The sequence below is a fragment of the Sorghum bicolor genome, chromosome 9 (assembly GCF_000003195.3).
Source record: "Sorghum bicolor cultivar BTx623 chromosome 9, Sorghum_bicolor_NCBIv3, whole genome shotgun sequence".
Classification (NCBI taxonomy): Eukaryota; Viridiplantae; Streptophyta; class Magnoliopsida; order Poales; family Poaceae; genus Sorghum; species Sorghum bicolor.
The window spans coordinates 47,468,164-47,489,425 of NC_012878.2; the positions used below are offsets into that span (position 1 = coordinate 47,468,164).

Genomic DNA, 21,262 nt, shown 5'->3' on the forward strand with positions numbered 1-21,262 from the left:
CCATTATGAAATGTAGGGCGCTATGCAGAATTGAGTTTTTGATTTTTTGTTAGGCGTTTCATTCCAATCAAGGTGGTGGAGGTAGAGAGTTGTGCAGCATTTAATTGCATGCATGGAACTCAAAGAGTTTGCACGCAGCCTGTTGTTAAAACAGAGCCGAGCGTGGCTTGCTGTGCTGTGGTCTTCTTTTCATCGTGTGCTGGCTAGTTACCATTGAAACGTCAGTTTGCATGTACGCATGCAAAACGCAGCGCATAAACCACCGTTTGCATGTCTCAATACGAATTAATGCTTCTTCTTCCTTGTTATATGTATTTCCTTGGTAGTGAGATATTGGCCTAAACGCCTTACAAAAGATAATGGAGGGAGTATTTATAAGCGCCATATCACCATGTTTTTTTTTTCAAAAAAAAATTCTCCCTTCTCTCCAACCGCGTCGCTCTCCCAGAACCATCCGTCAACCCAGACACCACCGAGCAGATTTGCTCTGCGCCGTTGCAGGTCGTGTTTCCGTGTGCAGCTAGCTGCCGCCGGCCTCGTCTCTTCCTGCGCCGCCGCTCGGCTCCTTCCGCCGGCCACGGCCTTCACGACGCGCGCGCCGTCGGCCTCCCCGCTCGCTCTGTCCTCTCGCAGATTTCGATCCGTAGCTAGTGCACGGCGGCAGCAGGGCTCCCGCGGCCACGCACCGGCCGGTTGCAATGGCACCGACGCCGCGAAAGCGGAAGGCACCCGCGCCTGAGCCACGGCGGCGCCCGCCGTCTCTCCTGGAGTTCCGTGCTCCGGTGGACGGCGCGTGGTACGACGCGCGCGTGACTGTGCAGTGCGGCGCGCTGCGGGTCATGTACGAGGGGTTCCTCGAGGAGCTGGACGAGTGGTACGACCCCGCAGCGCTCGCCGTCGCCGCCTCCGCGCGGGACGTGGCCGCGCTCCGCGCCAGGTTCCGTGTGCGGTCCACACCGCTGGAAGACACCCAGTGCCGCGACCTCCGAGCCGGCGCGCTGCTCTGCGTCTCCTGCGCGCTCGACGGCGGCGACCTCAAGTTCTACGACGCCGTCCTCGAGTCCGTACGTCCCTTTTTCATTCCATCCTTGCACAAATACGCACCACGAATGAATGCTGGTTATTTTTTATGTGTTGTTTGGTGTTTGTTGTTGACCGTGAACGCCGATGATGCATGCAGGTCTTGGCAGCGGCTCACGAGACCGTCGACGGCAAGGAGCGGTGCGCGTGCCGTTTCATGGTGCGGTGGTCGGAGGGACCGCGCGCCGGGAGCAGGGAGGAGGTCGGCGTTGAGAGGATTTGCTGCGTGCAGTCCTCGCCGGTGCAAGACCCGGAGCTTCTTGAGTTCCTGGACGGCGTGACCAAGCTGCTCGGGAACGTCAACGAGGAAATGGTGGCTCAGGAGATCCGCGCCGTGCCGGCAGCCGAAGGCGGCGTACCCGCAAACGCGCCGCCCGGATTTCACCGGAAATTTGGGTCCACGAAGTAGACAAGCAGCAAGCGGTTTGATGTGCATGGTTCTGAGGCTGGCCTTGGGTGCCTCTGATTTTGTGTTGCTTCAACAAATCTGATCATGCGCATACATCTTCTCTCTCGAGGCTCAAAAGATTTGTCTCGTAAATTACAGTTAAACTGTATAATTAGCTTTTATTTTCGTCTATATTTAATATTGCATGCATGTGTCGCAAGATTCGATGTGATGGAAAATCTTGAATTTTTTTGAACTAAACAAGGTCTAAAATCCAAAAACTTTTTAAAATTTTTCAATCATATCGAATCTTGTATGGAATATTAAATGTAGTTAAAAAAAGAAACTGCTTGCATAATTTGCTAGTAATTTGTGAGACGAATTTTTTGAGCCTAATTAATCTATGTTTGAATAATAATAGTCAAATACAAACAAAAGTGCTACCACAACCAAATCAAAAAATTTTTAGATCTAGGCCTTGGTTTGAGTTCGGCCTTTCATTCATGAATCATGGTTACCGTGTAACAAGGCCAGCGTTTGGCTGATTTGTTGTTAGATGACAATACTTGTGAATGACTAACAGATTCGACTGATAAGCTTAGATTTATTATAAGAAAAAAATACTTCAGAATAACTGACAGATTCAAATTCAACTGATAAGCTCAATCAAACGGGCAGCGAAAGTACAACTGAAAAAGAAAAACATGTTTTCTATCGCACAAAGCAGCAGGCCATAATGCACCGCGGACGGGAAATCTATTGGAACAAGAAGTCAAACTACAGAATTCCATACTAAATTAGGCCGCGTTTAGTTCCTCAGCAAAAAAAATTCACGACACTGTAGCACTTTCGTTTGTTTGTGATAATTATTGTTTAAGTATAGACTAACTGGACTCAAAAGGAGAAGGTGAACACGGAGGGAGGCGACATGTCTGGAAGGGTCTGGCGACGACGGTGACTGCGCTTCTCCGACGAACCTTGCCGCCGATCCCGCGGTCTATCTCCGGCGAAAAGTAGGAGATTCGATTCGCGCGAAGACACTGCATCGATTCACCGTGGTATTTTCCTCTCCGCCCCCTTCTGGCTCACTGTTTGGGGTTAGATTTCGAGTTCTGGTTGTTTTGTCGCGTTCCTGTCGAAGTTTTTTTCCTGAGCTCGATGGAGGAGATGCGATTGACCTAGGTGATGGGGAATCGTCGGCTGACTCTTGCGTTTCCTCCTTTTGCGCTATCTTCTCAAAATTCAGAGCATGAAAAGTGGGGGTCAATTCGCCAGCAAATTCGATCTCAGTTTCGCAGGAATGCTGAACTTCGTTTAGAGGTCATGAATCCGTTTCTCAGACGGAAGATTCAGAGATCCTAGAGATGAATTTGCAGGATTGGGCGAGTGCTGATCATTTTCCACAAATGAGTTCTTCCCATAAGATTGCTACGGTGGCATTTGGACTCCCCAAGCATTCTCAGCCAGATTCTCTTACCAGGGTAAAGAGGATGAACCACATGAAGCTTCCACCAGTGGTTGCGCCTGATGGTAATTCGATTTCTGTGAGTAATTTACCCCTCAGGTTTTCATGGTTGTGTAATGATTAGGGACAGGATGCGTGCATTCGTTCACCTGAACGGATCCTGAGTGTTCTGAGACCTCCCTAGTGAAAGCAGGGTCGCTCTCTGATTCTGATGGAGTGCAGAAACAAGGGGACAATGCTGGTGCAGTAACAGATCAGAGGGAGAGGGGAATTGGGAAGTGGGCTGGATCTAAGCTGAATGGGCCGGTAAATGGGCCGTCAATCGAGGACCTTTTTTCCCATTCCTATATCCCACCGGCCAAGAGTTCTAACACGCAAGAGCTGACTAGCAGATGGAGCTGGGTAGCCGCCGCTAGGGTTTGGGACCCAAAAGCAGAGCAATTCCAAGCGAGGGCAAGTGAGATCCGAAAATTTGGAGCTCAGGCAAAATTTCTTCGTAGAGTACAACCTTCTTCTACTGACAGGCGGTCTTTTGTAGAGGTAGTGAAAGCCACCATGGAGAGGAAGATCCTGCAGGGGCGAGATGGCAAGGATGGCGATCGACCTAGGGATTTTGACAGGTCTTGGGGTAGGCGTGATGAGTTCCAGGAGCGCCGTGAAGGTAGAGAGATAGTCCAAGGTCGTCGCGATCCTCAAGGTCGTCTAGAGAGAGACTCACGCCCAAATCGCCAGAACTTTAGAGATTCAGATCAGAGAAGTTTCCAAGGGCGGAAGAGAATAGGAGAAGCTCAAGATGAGCGGGATGTGAGGCGGATGACTGAAGAAGATCTGAGGCACAGGATTGAAGATTGTAAGAGAAATGTGCCCCCGCAGCAGCAGTGGGGCTCTAGCTCAGGTCAGTTCTCAGGACATCAGATGAAGTGCTTCAATTGTAACGACTATGGACATCACAACTCTATGTGCACTAGACCTCCATTCTGTTATAGCTGTAGAGATGTTGGCCATAAGTCAGCACAATGCCCTTTGATGAAATCCAATAAGGGTTTGAGGTTATGTAGCTATGGAATGCCTGGGCAGATTTTTTATGCTCTAGATGTACCTGAGTCAAAGAATGAGGGGCGGGCTGTGATTGATACTCAAATTAGAGCTCTGATTTTTGGTTCTTGAGGGTAGAGGCACTAAACAAAGAATTAAAACTGAGTTGCAGTATTTGGTGGACTCAGAATGTGATTGGGATGTCAAGAGAGTTTCAGGAAGTGAATTCTTATTCAATATTCCATCTAAAGCTGTTATGAATCTTCTCACAAGGCTAGGGAAAATCAAATTTATTACAGCAGATATCCTAGCAGTGGCAGAGGAAACAAATTTGGAACCTGATGTGTTTCAAGTGCTTGAGTCAGTATGGGTTAGAGTTGTTGGCATACCTGACAATGCAAGAACAGAATTTGCAGTTATGGAGATAGCAAGGCTAGTGGGAGATCCAGAGGAAGTGCACCTACCATCTCTCCAATGGAGGTCGGTGTGGGTGAAAGTATCCTGCAAAAGCCCACATCAGATTGGAGGAACCTCAGAGGTGTTCATTAACAAGAAAGGAAGGAGAATCTCCTGGTATTATTCAGATAAGCTCACACAGTTTCCTCCAGAGAAGCCTGATGATGATGATTTTGATGACAATGATGGAGATGTTACTGATGAGGAAGATCCTGAATCATAGGAAAGTCATGGATGGTTGGAAACTGGTAAACCTTTACCACCTAATACTAGTGCTCCAACTAATGCTGGTACCTTGAGCTCCCAAGGCAAACAGACAAATCTGTCTGCTCTTAATCAGAAGTTGATGTCAGCTAGCAAGGCTCATTGTGTCCAACAGTATGATGTGGTCAAGGAAATGCAAAATATGGCAACTCAACTGAATCCAAAGGAAGGTCAAGATAAGATAGAGATTTTATCTGGAATAGTTGAGCAGGTTAAACCTCATGTAGGATCTCTACCAATAGGGAAAGGAAAGGAAGTTCAATCCTTGACACATGATGAGCTGGACAAATAGAACATAAAAGGTAGCAGGTTTGAGATGTTAGCTCGCCAAAGGCAGCCAGAGGAGGTAGAAGATAGCTCAATTGAAAGGAATGAAGAGTTAGAGATCTCTGTTGAAGAGGAAGATGTGTGTGGAGAAGTTCAACCCAAGAGTGTGGCAGATTACAATGATGGGATTAGAGGGAGTCAGTCAAAAGCTATCGGCATAACACAGAAGGCACAGTCAACAATGACTGAGAAGACAGGGAAAGTTCAAAAAGTGGAACAAGCAAGAATGGAGACCCAATATACTAGGCACAACACAAGAGTCAAAGACAAGGACAGACCTGTCATGGAGAAAGCTATTTCCAGGAAAACAGCTAACAAAGGTAATGATTCAAGCTCTTCTTCTATTTCTATTCCCTCTTGTTCTTTAGAGGATATTTCTAGAGTTTGTGGTTTTTCTTTGGGGGAAGAGGAGGACACAAGACTTGCAAATTGTCGACGAAAGCTGGTCGGCAGTCTACCTTGGGGTATACCCACGGTAGTAGTTTATCGGTAGACGGTGCGCAAACTACGAACTCGATGGTGACGCAAGACACGGACAAGCTTTTTATCCAGGTTCGGCCGCCGAGTTGGCGTAATACCTACGTCCTGCGTCTGGTTGTATTGGATTGTGTTGAGAGATAATCTGTCCTAGGGGGGTCCCTTGCCCCTCTTTATATAGTCTGGAGGGCAGGGTTACAGATCTAGAAACTAATCCTAGTCGGTTACAATTGCCATGGATAATTCGATATCAATTCCTATTCTAACCGACTAGAATCCTGCTTGATCTCCACGTCTTGTTTCCTTGCGCAAAACTCCGAGCTGTCGGATCAAGCCTTGAACTCGTCTCGTAGTGGGCCAAGCTTCCTGGCTGAAGTCTAGCCGTAAGGGTACAGGGGTTTATACCCCCACAGCTAGTCCCCGAGCACCATGTATTGTGATGCAACACACCGTCTTGAGCTCCTTCGATCAGCGAGGCTTGGCGTCTTCAATAAGTGGGAAGATCGCCCAAACAGTTGCAACGGTTCCTCGACCAACTCGAAAGACAGTTGATCAACATTGACATCGAAGAAGCAGGTTGTTCGAAGAATGCATGGTGCTCTTAAAAAAAATTTCTTTCCTGGTGAAGTGTGCCCACTTTACCTTTTTGAAAGGTAAAAGCATCAAAAAAGCAAGCACATTCACCGCTAGGTGAAGTGTGCCCACTTAGTCCCCGAGCCTGGTGGTAGGTGACGTAGGCACGTGGTGCCAGGGTCAAAAGAAAATTCCCCAAAGTAGTTTTGAGACTGAGATGCATCGCTAGATGCATCGTACCGATGTAGTCCCCGAGCTTGCTGGAAGGCGAATTATGAGCCTTGTAGCAAGGTCTAAAGTGAATTTACCAGTCCCCGAGCATGTCATGCTCGCCTGCAATTGAAAAGACCAATCGACCAGTCCCCAAGCACTTAGTGTGCTTCTTGGAATTATATGTTGCTATACTGTACGACCAGTCCCCGAGCGTCGAGTGCTCAGTGGTCGGTGCATGCTTTAAAGCTTTGAGCTGATAGACTGAGCGACCAGTCCCCGAGCGTCGAGTGCTCGGTGATCGGTGCAGTCCTTGAAGTTCCGAGCTGATAGACTGGGCGACCAGTCCCCGAGCGTCGAGTGCTCGGTGGTCGGTGCAGTCCTTGAAGTTCCGAGCTGATAGACTAAGCGACCAGTCCCCGAGCGTCGAGTGCTCGGTGGTCGGTGCAGTCCCCGGATTGTTGACTCGCTGGCGTATGTGTCTTCTTACTTTTGAAAAGATCTTTCCAGTTAAAGTTGACGTGACGAGGTCTCCTGACGATATGTCAGACGGATGCATGAAAAGTTGCGCCTGGCAACTGTACAACCGCTCTTTGCATGGTTTGAGAAAAGGAAACCATCAATTGGTACGAAAACTCCGCCGCATTAATTGTCTATAATCATTGTAAACCGAAACGCCGCGTCCGCCGCATGGCCTGCCCACTTCCCGAGAATACAGGAAGTGGGAGAGGTGGAGTTGCGGGTTTATAAGGGCCTAATAGGTCCGCCTGTACCGCTTCGCCTGCCATTGCCTTCAAACCTTCCGCTCTCATCTTCTCCAATCTCCTGCATCTTCCTAACTCCAACCCACATTCGCACCTCTAATGGCGAAGAGCGACTCCAGGAAGAGGGCCGAACTGATGGCCAAGGAGTGGAAGAAGTCTCGCAGCACCACAAAATCTCTTGGTGACCTCGTCGATATGGGGCTTCTGCACGGCGCAGAGCTCGGCGGCTGGAGGGCACCGGAGGGGGAGAGCTACCCCGACCCTCGCGCCGGTGAGATCGTCGTTTTTGAAGATTTCGTTAAGAGAGGCTTTGGTGTTCCTGTTCATCCTTTTCTTCAAGGTCTTCTTTTGTACTATGAGATCGGGATTTGCAATCTGCACCCGAACTCAATTCTCCTTATTTCCACCTTCATCCACCTGTGCGAGGCCTATGTTGGCATAGAGCCGCACTTCGATCTTTTCCGGTATCTCTTCTGCTTGAGGAAGAAGGGAGCAGTTGGAGGCTCCAAGGTTGCAGGTGGAGTATACCTCAACCTTCGTGATGGGATGAAGAACCGCTACCTGCACTGTCCGTGGAACACTCCCTTGACCGAATGGTACAGGAAGTGGTTCTACATCAGGGAGGAACCGGGCAGCTCCACGTTCTGCGACGTGGGATACATTCCTGAGAAGAGGACGAGCTGGACCGACCGCCCGGAGTTCGACGGTCCAGTGGCGGATCTTATGAAGCTGATCGACTGGTCGCGTCTGGACGGGCTTGGCGTGGTCGGCAACTTCATTTGCCGCCGGGTGATGCCCTGCCAGAAGAGGGTACACTCGGCGTACGAGTATGCCGGAAGCGCAGACCCGACCAGGATGCGGTCGGAGATCTTGGAGAAAGCGGAGGTACAACAACTGTTGAACGAGCTGTTTAACTTCGCGGACGGAGGCTTCATCCGTGGTAGTGATCGGGTGCAAGCCTTCAAGTTAGGACGACCAGCACCAAAGGTATGTAGCAGATTCTGCTTTAGCATTCGTATATCGTCGGCAATTGACTCATCTCTGTTGCTTTTGCAGATCGGCGGTGTCGACCGGTGCACAGTGTATGTATCACTGGCACCGGGGATGGAAAATCCTGCGGGAGAAGACCCGCCAGAGGAGGCCGCTGCTCGGTGTACTCATTACACTAGCAGTGAAGAGGACCAAGCCCGCCCCATCCCGACCTCCGAGGAGAGAGTAGCGGGGAAGAGGCCATTGCCGGCGGATCCTTTGCCGGCGGATCTTCCGGTGGAGAGCAGCCAAGCACCGAAGCGTCGTCGGCTCGTGCGGATCTTTGACGACGACGACGACGAGGAGGAGGCTGCGCCGTCGTTGATCCGACGGCCCCGGGGTCGCCCAGATAATGCGCCGGCCGCTACTGATCAAGTGGCCAGCGACGCCCCGGCGCCGCAAGTTGTCGAGACGGGGGCGCAGGTGCTGACCGGCCGGGCGAGGAGGAGGTTCACCGCCACCCACCGTCGATCAGACCTGTAAGCGTTCGACTTACGTATTTTTGGACTCCTCTTTGATTTTTCTATTTTTTTTAACTTTTGTTCCTGTAGTGCGGCATCGGATGTCGACCCTGGCCAAACTGCCAGCCAGGGAACGGGCGAGCCTGCCCGCGGTTCTGGGGATGCGGCCCCCCAGACCACAGAGCAGCCAACAGCTGCAGTCGCGCCTGGGAGCACCGAGGGGCTCCCGAGCGCGGCGCCGACTACAACAAGCAGCCCGACCAGGGCTGGAGAGGCTCCCCCAACAGACTCCTCAGGGAAGGGAAGATCTCCGACCGCTCCTCCTGCCGGGGGGAGTGAAGTCCCCCCGCCGCCCCGAGCAGGGGCCTCTTCAGCTGCGGGCTCCCCAGGTCTGGTCCAAGGGCCAGTAATACCTGGGACCACCACCGGGGGTGACGCAGCACAGGAGGAGGAAACCCGGGCGGCCTCCGATGACGAGGTGGAAGAGATCGAGGGTCGTCCCCGTGATGGCCGCCAACACGTGTATGTGTGGCGCCAACGCGGGGATCACTTTATCGGGCATGAGGAGCTCGCCGAGACCGAAGAGGCCGCCAGGGTGGAGCGCGCGGCCAAGCGCCTCGTCGACGAAGTCAAGGTAAGCGGCTTTTTGTACTGCTGCGCATTCTTTTGCCCTGTCTTGCATGGTCGTTATATGCTTGCTTTGTAGGACGTAATGAAAACGGCGAAGTACCGGAAACGGTGCTTTGACCAGATAGAAGGCGTCATGGCCGAGAACAAGGCCCTTGCCGCGGAGGTAGACCGGTTGCGGGCGGAGGTCGGGGAGAAGGTGGTCGAGATGAGTGCCGAAAAGGAGCGTCGTCTCGACCTCGCTCGTCGTTTGGCCGACCAGTACCGGCTGCAAGAAGGTTAGTCACACGCTCCGAGCAGCTTCGCGTACTTGTATAGTGTGCTTTGCTGACCAGTTTAGGATTCACGCAGACTTGGAGGAGGAGGTGGCGAGCCTCCGACAAGAGAAGGAGCAGCTCAGCCAACAGCTCGCCGGTGCGCAGGAGTCCGGGCGGCGAGCAGAAGAGGAATTGGGTCGAAAAGACCGGGAGCTAGCTGGTAATGGGTGTCGCCTTGTTGGTTGCTGCCTGCCCCTTTGTTTGTTTAGTATGCCGAAAATAACGCTTCGTTTCGTTTGTAGTGCTCAAGGTGAACACCAAAAAGCACCTGGATGATCTGATCAAGGACCGGGACTCCTGGAAGGTCAACTGTTGCAGGATCTGGAAAGGAGTGTCCCCGGTCCTAGACCTGATCAGTCCCGAGCTCCCGGAGAGCCAGCCCCGCGCGCCGCAGTTGACCCCGGTCGAGAAGGCGCAACGGGCGTGGGACTGGCTCCAGCAGTTTGTGAAGGACGCCGGGGAGTTTGCCGGCGCGCACGTCCTCAGCATGGTGCGCGCCCACTACCCCCTGGTCGACTTGAGCAGGCTGGAGAAGGGGTACCCGAAGGAAGTCGGCCCGCAGGAAGCGGACGAACTTCGGGGTAATCTGCTGGACTTGTCGTCGACAGTGATCGGCGACATCAATCTGTGCGGAACGGCCACTCCTCCAGACCAGCCGAGTTCAGATAGGTCGGCCAGGGAGTTGTCGGGCGCGTCCGTTGCGGGAGATGGGCGGTCGACGCCTGCGGTCTCGACCAGCCAGGCGCCGGTGGCCCCGACCCCTTCGTCCGGGCAGCAGGGCCAGGCGGGTGATCAACCCGAGCAGCTAGGCCAATAAAGTAGTCTGTTGGAATAGACTAGTGTCTGCCCGTCAGGGTATTTATTGTAAACTTTGTATGTAAAGTTTGTAATAAAGTTTGCTTTTTGTCATGACTGTTGTTTTGAGCGCTGTAAGAATATCTGAGTGACGTGTCACCGCATTTGTCTTGGTTGTCGCTAAGAGCATCCGTTGCAGGAGTTTTGCCAAGTGCTGTGTGTGACAAGGTATGGGCCAAAAATAGAGAATTTCGTTATCAAAAATTATAAGATACTTACAAAAGAAAGTCATTAAAACTTTATGGATAGAAACGTCACAGTTTGTCGATGTGCCAAGAGTTAGGCACTCGTGTTCCGTCTGGGTATGCCAATCTGTAGGACGTAGGTCGTGTGACCTCGGTCACCACGAAGGGTCCTTCCCAGGGGGTGGATAGCTTGTGCATTCCCTCCTGGCTTGTTTTCCATCGAAGCACCAGATCGCCGACCACGAAGGAACGGTCCTTGACATTCCTGTTGTAGTATGGCCTGACTGCTGCGAGATATTTTGCTGTTCGGAGACACGAAACTAAACGCTTTTCCTCCATGCAATTGATTTCGAGTTCTCTGGCGTTGTCGGCGGTCGCCTGGTCGAAGTGCTCGATTCTAGGAGATCCGAAGTGTATGTCAGACGGCAAGACCGCCTCTGCACCGTACACCATGAAGTAGGGAGACACCCCTGTGTTTCGACTGGTCTGAGTTCGGAGGCCCCAGACCACTGCCGGCAATTCTTTCATCCATCGACCGGGTGCTCTGTCGTTTTCGGTGTACAACCTTTTCTTTAGGGCGTCAACGATCATTCCATTAGCACGTTCAACTTGACCGTTGGCACGTGGATGTGCCACTGACACATATTTTATGACTATGCCTCTGTCATCGCAGAAATCCCAAAAAGTGGTGCCAGTAAACTGAGTGCCCAGGTCGGTGATTATGCTGTTCGGGATGCCGAACCTGTGTATGATTTGATTGAGGAACTCCACAGCCTTCTCGGAGGTTGCCTTGACCAGGGGCATGTATTCAATCCACTTGGAGAACTTGTCGATTAACACGAAGACAAATTTGAAATTGCCCGGGGCTGGTTTAAATGGTCCGATCATGTCAAGCCCCCAGCAAGCAAAGGGCCAAGACGACGGGATGGTTTGAATTTCATGGGCAGGTACGTGGGTCCTCTTAGCGAAAAACTGACATCCTTCGCAATGCCGAACCAGTTTTTCTGCGTCGCCGACCGCGTTTGGCCATTAAAAACCTGCTCGGAAAGCCTTTCCGACCAGCGTTCTAGATGCGGCGTGGTTGCCGCAGGATCCGGCGTGTATGTCCTCCAAGAGCTTGATACCATCATCTTGGGGTATGCACTTGAGCAGTACCTCGGAGCTTGCGTTTTTCCGCATGAGTTTTCCGTCGACCAGGATGTAGTTCTTTGATCGTCGGATGAGGCGCTCGTTCTCTGTTTTGTCCTGAAAGCCTGTCCCGTCTGATATGTATTTGATGAACGGGGTACGGCAGTCACGCCCACCGGTTGTCGGGGCGACGTCATCTATGAGCATTGCCTCGGTGGGTTGCTTGTCGACCAGGGGGGAGCTTACGCTCGGCTCATGGATGTCTTGGACGAAAATACCCCGCGGGATTTGGGCCCGAGATGAGCCTAACTTTGACAACGCATCTGCTGCTTGGTTCTTATCCCGGACCACGTGGATGTACTCTATGCCATAGAAGTTAGTTTCCCATTTGCGAATTTCTTTGCAGTAGAGATCCATCTTCTCGTGGGTTGCGTCCCACTCCTTGTTGAGCTGGTTGATGACCAAAGCGGAGTCGCCGTAGACATAGAGGCGCTTGACCCCCAGTTCAACGGCTAGTCGTATGCCATGTAAGCATGCTTCGTATTCGGCGACATTGTTTGACGCCGGAAAAAGGATCCGAAGGACGTAACGGAGTTTGTCCTTGTTGGGTGATACGAACAATATCCCAGCGCCTGCACCGTTGATGTTCAAGGACCCATCAAAGAACATAGACCAGTGGTCTGAGACATCTGGAACAGAAGGCTCGTTGAGATCCGTCCATTCGGCAATGAAATCGACCAGGGCTTGAGACTTAACAGTGGTGCGACTCTGGAACTCTAGGGAAAATGGACATAATTCCATTGCCCATTTCACGATTCTGCCATTGGCGTCCTTATTGCGCAGGATGTCCCCGAGAGGAAAGCTGGTTGTCACCAGGACTCGATGGCCATCGAAGTAGTGCTTTAGCTTTCTTGACGTTATCAGGATGGCGTATATAAGCTTCTGTATTTGTTGGTACCTGGCCTTGGATTCGTTTAAAACTTCGCTTATGAAGTAAACTGGTCTCTGGACTTTGAAGGCGTGACCTGGTTCATCTCGCTCGACCACTATTGCCGTGGAAACAACCCTGTCGGTTGCGGCAATGTAAAGGAGTAGGTCTTCATTGGGCTGAGGCGCTGTGAGGACAGGCGGTGAAGTGAGGAAGGTCTTAAGCTGAGTGAACGCAGCGTCGGCTTCCTCTGTCCAAGAGAATTTTTCTGACGCTTTCAGTAGTTTGAAGAAAGGGAGGCCTTTTTCTCCCAGCCTTGAGATGAAACGACTGAGGGCGGCCATGCATCCGGTTAGCTTCTGAATATCCTTGACGTTCTTCGGTGGTCGCATGTCGAGTACGGCTTTGACTTTTGAAGGGTTTGGTCGTATGCCGTCGCGACTGACGACGTTGCCGAGCAGTAGACCGGAAGGAACGCCGAAAATGCATTTCTTGGGGTTGAGCTTCCACTTGTACCTATTGAGTGCCTTGAAGGTTCGGTCTAAGTTGTCGATTAGGGTGCTCGCGCCCCTTGTTTTTACGACCACGTCGTCCACATAGGCCTCGACGAGGTCATCACGAATCTCGTCGTGGAGGCATTGCTGGATGGCCCTTTGATAAGTGGCCCCGGCGTTTTTGAGTCCGAAAGACATGGTAGTGTAACAGTATGCGCCGAAGGGTGTGATGAAGGATGTTTTGATCTGATCTTCTTCCTTTAACGAGATCTGGTGATAACCAGAGTAGCAATCTAGAAAGGAGAGGAGTTCGCATCCGGCCGTTGAGTCGACCACCTCGTCGATGCGAGGAAGACCGAAAGGATCTTTAGGACAGTGTTTGTTGAGATCGGTGTAATCAACGCACATTCTCCATTCATTATTCTTTTTGCGTACAAGAACCGGATTGGCGAGCCAATCGGGATGATACACTTCTTTTATGAATCCGGCTGCTAGAAGCCGTGTTATTTCTGTCCTAATAGCCTCCTTTTTGTCACGAGCGAACCGTCGCAGTCTTTGCTTGATTGGTCTTGCGGTCTTCGAGACATTTAAGGAGTGCTCGATCAGGTTTCGTGGGACACCGGGCATGTCTGCGGGTTTCCATGCGAAAACGCTCACGTTATCCCTTAGAAACCTGACGAGCGCGTCTTCCTATTTTGGATCCAGGTTAGCCCCGATGAGGGCTGTCTTCTCGGGGTTGCCTTCGACCAGCTGCACTTCTTTGTACTCCTTGGATTTCGAATTCTTTCTGGCTGTCTCCTGCTCAGGTAATCGGAGCTGGTCGGGAGGCAGCTGTGCGGCTTGGTTTGCTGTTTCCGCCATGCGGATCGAGAGGTCAATTGCCTCGGTGATCTTGAAGCTTTCTTCTTCGCAGGTGTACGCAGTGTAGACGTTGCCTCTGATGGTTAGGACACCCTTCTCCGTGGGCATCTTAAGGACTAGGTATGAGTAGTGCGGGACTGCCATGAACTTTGTCAGCGATGGGCGGCCCAGTATGGCGTGGTAGGTCCCGTCGAAATCCGCGACTACGAAGTTGATGAACTCCGTCCGGAAGTGATCGGGTGTGCCGAATTGGACAGGCAATGTTATCTGTCTGAGGGGCACCGAACTTTGACCTGGCAAAACCCCCCAGAATTGGGCGTCGTAAGGTTTTAGTTGTGCCGGTGATATCTTGAGGGCGGGCAGGCTGTTGCGGAAGAGGATGTCGATGGAGCTTCCCCCGTCCACGAGCACGCGCTCGAATCTGATGCTATTGATGCAGGGATCAAGAATCAGTGGGAAACGACCCGGCTCTGGGATAGCGGCCCACTGGTCCTTCCTGCTGAACGAGATCTCCCTGTGGGACCACGCGGGAAATTTTGGATCTGCGATCAGCCCGTCCGTGCTGTCTATATTGAGGCAGGCTCTCTTTAACAGTTTTCTTTCTCGCTTGGTCTCAGTGGAGACCTTGCCCCCGAAAATGGAGTGGACCACGTCGGTGGGGCTGACGTATTGGTGTCGGGGGTCCCTGTCTTGGTCCTCATCCTCATCTTCGTGGTCGTGCCCGTCGCGTTTGTTATTTTTCTTGGCGGAGTCCTCTTGGGCGGCCCGCCGTGTATAGATACTTTTGAGGACGCGACACTCTTCCATGGTATGGTTAGACTTTGGGTGTAGCTGGCACGGTCCCTTCAACGTTTTGTTGTAGTCGTCTTGGTAGTCCCGTCGTCCGTTGGGACGTTTGACCGTATTTACTTCGTGGTCGTATTCACGAGGGCGCTTTCCTCTGAAGTCGTCGCGGCTGTCGCGCCGCCGATCCCAACCCTCTCGGTGATCGCGGTTGTCGGAGCGGCGGTGATTTCTGTTGTCGTAGCGACCACGACCGTCATCTCGCCGAGAAGGCTGGTCGGGGCCTCTCGCGTCGTCTCGGATTAGTTTTTCTGCGTCATCAGCATCGGCGTAGTTTTTAGCCGTGGCGAGGAGCTCTGCTACCGTTGATGGGCGCTTACGCAACAGCTTGTTCCTCAGCGCTTCATGGAAACGCAAGCCCTTGATAAAGGCTGATATGGCCTCGTCATGAGAAATCTTCGGGATTTTGAGGCGCATATCCGAGAATCGTCGGATGTAATCGCGCAGAGGTTCATTCCTCCTGTCTCTTATCCTTTCAAGGTCATACTTGTTTCCGGGCTGCTCGCATGTGGCGATGAAGTTGTCGATGAAAGCCTGTCGTAGCCCTTCCCAAGAGTCGAAGGAGTCCTCGGGCAGGCCGAGGAGCCACTGATGACCGGCCTGGTCGAGGACTACGGGGAAGTAGTTAGCCATGACGTGCTCATCTCCTGCCGCTGATCGGACGGCGATTTCATAGAGAGTGATCCAGTTCTCTGGATTTTCCTTGCCGTCGTACTTTTTAAGTTTTTCGAGTTTGAAATTGCGGGGCCACACGACCTGGCGGAGGTGTGAGGAGAACTGCCTTAGGCCCGGAGGACCGTGAGTTGCATCGTACTCGATGCGGCGCAGGTTTTCGTGGGCTGCCCTCTCTGCGGCGCGCCTGTTGATGCGGTCCCGGGCATCTTTGGGAGGGATGTTGTGGCGGAGATCCCTGTGTTGATTTTCTTCTTGGCCGCGTGCGCGGTTCTGCTGGCGGCGGCCATCGGCGTCCCGACCACCATCGTCGCGCCGTGAGTCCCCTCGACGGTTGTCGGGGGAGCGGCTGCGGTGACGCCTGCTGGGTGAGGCCCGGCTACGATTAGTCTGGTCGGAGGCGGCTTCCGTATAAGAAACGTCCTGGACTCTCTTGAGCAGAGTGGCTGTCTGTCCCATTGCGGCGATCAGGTGTGCTCGGATGCTGGTCCGGACTCCCTGGCATTCGGGGGTGTCAGGAAGCCGATCCAGGTTGGCCATGGCGACAGCCACGTTGGCGCTTGGCGTTTTGTAGACCGGCTGGTCCCCGACCATGTCAAAGGCATCGTTGAGGTTACTTGGTGGTGTCTGTTGTTGCTCGTCCGCACGCCGTCGGGCGCGATCGGCGTTACGCTGTTCGCGGAGTTGCCTCTGGTCATCTGTTTCTCCGTCAACAGCCGGTTCGTCGGCGCTGACATTGAACACAATATCCCCTCGCCGGGGGGGGAATATCGGGAATCGGTCGAAACCCGGAGGGTGTGAAGGAAAATCCAGGTCGTAGCCCTCGTCTTCGGTGTTTATAACCTCGGTGGGGACGGAGCCGGTGCTTGAGTTGGTGCTGGAAACCTGGCCGTCCCGGAGCTCTCGGATTGTCACCATGTTGACATGGTGACGATTGTTCCTTGTCGGCGACCAGCCCGCTTTGCTGAAAACGGATTGGACATGCTGTGAGTAAACAGAGGCCGAGTTGTTCAGGCCGCAAGGATAGTCTTCCTTTTTGAGCTCGACGGATCGTCCTGAGGGGGTTGAGGTTATCGTCAGGGACATTCCCAGCCGTTCGTGTGTGGCGACACGAGTTGGCCGGCGGGATTTCGAAAAATCCGCTCGAGCAGCTTGGTCGGGCCGGCGCAGAACTCCATCTATTAGTTGGGAGACTTCGAGTAGTTTGGAGTCAGCGCGATCGAGCGCTTGGAGGAGGTCCGAGCAGTCGATCTCCTTTCCCTTGTAGAGTGGGAACGGTGGTCGGGAGCTTGGTGCCGTCATGCGTGTGGTCGGAGACGGCGTGATCTCAGATTGGATCTGGATCTCTTTCGGAACCGTGGTCGCGAAGCCGCCGCTGCACGTCGTCCACGTGACCTGGCCGACGGTGAACGTGAGGCCTTCGGGCACGGTCGCGGAAGCTGGGATCGTGACCATCTTGTTCGCCGGAAAAGTTGCACGCACACCCCCTACCTGGCGCGCCACTGTCGACGAAAGCTGGTCGGCAGTCTACCTTGGGGTATACCCACGGTAGTAGTTTATCGGTAGACGGTGCGCAAACTACGAACTCGATGGTGACGCAAGACACGGACAAGCTTTTTATCCAGGTTCGGCCGCCGAGTTGGCGTAATACCTACGTCCTGCGTCTGGTTGTATTGGATTGTGTTGAGAGATAATCTGTCCTAGGGGGGTCCCTTGCCCCTCCTTATATAGTCTGGAGGGCAGGGTTACAGATCTAGAAACTAATCCTAGTCGGTTACAATTGCCATGGATAATTCGATATCAATTCCTATTCTAACCGACTAGAATCCTGCTTGATCTCCACGTCTTGTTTCCTTGCGCGAAACTCCGAGCTGTCGGATCAAGCCTTGAACTCGTCTCGTAGTGGGCCAAGCTTCCTGGCTGAAGTCTAGCCGTAAGGGTATAGGGGTTTATACCCCCACACAAATATTTCACTGATTCAGGCAAAAGAGGCTGCTTTTGCAGCATTGGTGAATGCTAAACAAAAAATTGTGTTGAGTTCTAATGAAAATAGAGATCTATGTCTAGATGATGGCAGGGAAGAATGTGGAGATTTCCCCTTGGATGAGAGTTGTGTTACTAATCCATGTTTGCCAATAGATGAAGCAGAGATCAGGGCTGTTAAGGAAATTAACTTAAATATGGATAAAGGATGAAGATTCTTTTCTGGAACATCATAGGATTGGGGGGTGCAGGAAGAAGAAAAATGTTAATAGAGTTAGTAAACAAGCATAATTTTGATTGTATCTGTCTTCAGGAAACTATCAAGTCCAATTTCAGACAGAGAGATCTAGACAGATTTGCTGGTACAAAGGATATGTTTTGGTCATGGGTCCCTTGTTCTGGACACTCTGGTGGTATGCTAATGGGAGTTGATAAGGAGTTAGCTACTGTTACAGCTGAGAACAAAGGTGTGTTCTTCCAAAGTTGTACAATGACTATGAAAGAGGATGGTTTTAGTTGGACTCTTATGAATATCTATGGACCTGCTCATGATGACAGGAAATTAGAGTTCTTGGAGGAAATACAAAATGAAATTCTAGATTCAGATTTACCCATTGTGCTGGGTGGAGATTTCAATTTGGTTCGAAAAGTTGAGGAGAAATCCTCTGGAAACGTTGATGTACATCTGATGGATGCGTTTAATGACATGATCAATAATTCTAATCTGAGAGAGTCGTTTAGATCAGGAAGTAGATATACTTGGTCCAATAAACGGAATCCCCAATCATGTGTGTTCTTGATAGAGTTTTGGTTTCTACTTCTTGGGAAGACAGATTCAATTTAGCTGGTTTAGTCACAGGTCCAAGAATTGGTTCAGACCACAATCCCCTCATGCTTGACACTGGTGACAGTTTGAGGCTCCAACAATTTTATTTTAGATTCAGTGCTCATTGGCTAACTCAGGATGGCTTCAAGGAATGGGTACAAAGTAAATGGCCTGCCAGAGTTAAAGCTGATCCGCTGGATCATTGGCATATTGTTTCAAGTAAATTGAGAAGAGCTATTAAAGGTTGGGGTCAGAATAAAGATAGCCAGCAGAAGAAAGAAAAATATAATATCCTGAGTAGAATTAAACTGTTAGATGAATGGAGTAACTCTAGACCTTTGGCACCAATTGAATGGAATGAGAGATATGAACTTGTCAGAGAGCTACAAAAGATATTGGAGGATGAAGAGATACAATGGCAGAAGAGAAGTGGTGAGAAATGGATTCTGGATGGGGACTCTAATACAAGTTACTTTCACAAATGTGCTAATGGTAGAAGAAGGAAAATGCAGATCAAGATGCTAGAAATAGATGGCGAAGAGATAGTGGAGGATACAATTTTGAAAACTCATATCACAGAGTGCTATAAGCAGTTGTTTGGAAGTGAAGATGTGGCAGATATGCATTTAGATGCTCATTTATGGCCCAGGGAGCTTAGAGTTCAGCAAGCTGACAATGATTTCCTTACCAGACCTTTCTCTTTAGAAGAAATAGATGTTACTATTAAAGAAATGAAGAACAATACTGCTCCTGGACCAGATGGTTTTACGGTTGAATTTTTCAAAGCTTTCTGGCCTTTAATCAGGGGTGATATTAAACAGATGTTAGATAATTTGCATGCAGCCATTTAGACCTATGGAGATTGAACTATGGAGTGATCATTTTACTGCCCAAAGTCAAACCTGCAACTTCTATCAAACAGTTCAGACCAATTTGTTTGTTGAATGTCATCTATAAAATTATCACGAAGACCTTAACTCTAAGGCTAACATCAGTGATTGATAAGGTGATTAGTCCCTTCCAAACAGCCTTCATCCCTGGCAGGAATATTCTAGAAGGGATAGTCATTCTCCAGGAAGTTATGCATGAGTTGAGGTCTTCTAAATCTAATGGAGTTTTTATCAAATTGGATTTCGAAAAAGCCTATGACAAAGTGAGTTGGAAGTTTTTAGAAGAAGTTCTTGAAAGGAAAGGTTTTTCAGATACTTGGATTCAATGGATAAATAAGTCAGTTAGAGGTGGTAGAGTTTGCTAATGGAGAGAGAGGTGAATATTTCAAGAGCTATAAAGGTCTCAGGCAAGGAGATCCTTTGTCTCCTCTTCTTTTCAATTTGGTGCCTGATGCTCTTTCAGCAATGCTTTCTAGAGCTTGTGAGGCAGGTATCATTCAGGGGGTGGTACCACATTTAGTTGAAGGAGGTCTCTCACATTTACAATATGCAGATGACACAGTCATACTTTTGAAGTTTTCTCCTGAGAATCTTAGAAATGCTAGACTGATTTTATCGTGCTATGAGGCTATGTCAGGAATGAAAATTAACTTTGAGAAGAGTGAAATCTTTACCATTGGTCTGTCTGAGGAAGAGCAAAAAGCAGCTGCAACCTGGCTGGGTTGTAAGATTGGAGTGTTTCCCATGAAATATTTGGGTATGCCTGTTAGTAGCTGGAAGATTACCAAAGCGCAATTGAGCTATGTAAATGAGAAAACTGAGAAGAGGCTGGGGACTTGGCAATGTGAATACCTATCATCTAGAGGAAAGTCTACTCTGATTGATTCTTGCCTGTCCAATATTCCCTTGTACACTATAGGAGTTTATCAGCTGTATGAGGGTAATTACCAAAAGCTAGACATGATAAGATCAAGATTTTTTTGGCAAGGGACATCTAAGAAGAGAAAATACCACATGATTAAATGGGAAGCTATGAGCAGGCCTAAAGAATTTGGAGGTCTTGGTTTTCTTGATGTTAGAGTTATGAATGTTTGCCTTTTGGCTAAATGGATTGATAAACTTGAGAGAGATGAGGGTGGGTTGTGTTGTTCTTTACTGAAAAGAAAATATTTAGGTAATAAGAGTATCTTTCAGATTAGAAATAGAAAAGGATCCCAATTTTGGAGATCTTTACTGGATATTAGGGACTGGTATCAAAGGGGGAGAGGGATTAATGTGAGATCAGGGATACAAACCAGATTCTGGCAAGATTGTTGGCTAGGTAGTTGTCCTTTGAAGATCAGTCATCCAAACTTGTACAACATTACCTCATATCCAGAGTTAGAGGTTTCTAAAGCTTTTGTGAATGGTCAGTGGGCAATACAATTCAGAAGGCAGCTTGATGAACCGCTGTCAAGAGAGTGGGATAATCTTTTGGAGTTATTTTTTTTTTTCGAAAACGCAGGAGAGCTGCGCTTCATTATATTAAGAAGATAATAAAAAGGGTAAGAACCCATACAACTCAACACACACAACACAAAACACACTCTGCAGCAGGAGATGTTGCTGCTGCTGCAGCTGCAAGAAAACTAACGCACCCGTGCCAGTAGAGACACTACCGCAAAATACAGGGCGTTAACCCGCCGGAGCGAGGGCATCCAAGAGGGATAATCCTCGAGCCCCCGCCAAAGACCACGACCTTCTGTCATCTTCCGCTACAGCAAGAGCCCCTGTAACATTTGGGGCTGCACCATCAAAAACACATCTGTTACGGTGTGTCCATAAGGTCCAAGCACCCAGGATTATGAGAGAGTTGATTCCTTTCTTTATCAAGTCACTAACAGCCTTGCTCACTCTCTCCCACCATGAATGAAAGGATGTTTCTGTGGACTGCGGATAAAAGCCTTGGAGTCCAAACCGAGTAAAGAAGCGGAACCAAAATTCTCTTGCAAAGACACACTGGACTAAGAGGTGATCAATAGTTTCTGCATCCTGATCGCACAGCGGGCATTGCTCAGGATGAGGGAGTCCACGACGTGCAAGGCGATCTGCTGTCCAACATCGATTGTGAGCCACCAACCAAAC

The 21,262-nt window shown here is 50.3% G+C and overlaps 1 protein-coding gene and 1 pseudogene across 1 annotated transcript; both read left to right on the plus strand.

The window, feature by feature from the left end:
• LOC8077953 lies at positions 699-1,627 on the plus strand. The gene is made up of 2 exons (XM_002439677.2): positions 699-1,064; positions 1,181-1,627. Exons 1-2 carry the CDS (start codon positions 699-701, stop codon positions 1,487-1,489), a joined length of 675 nt encoding a protein of 224 aa, XP_002439722.1. The 3' UTR covers positions 1,490-1,627.
• Positions 3,489-4,980, plus strand: LOC8076832 (annotated as a pseudogene).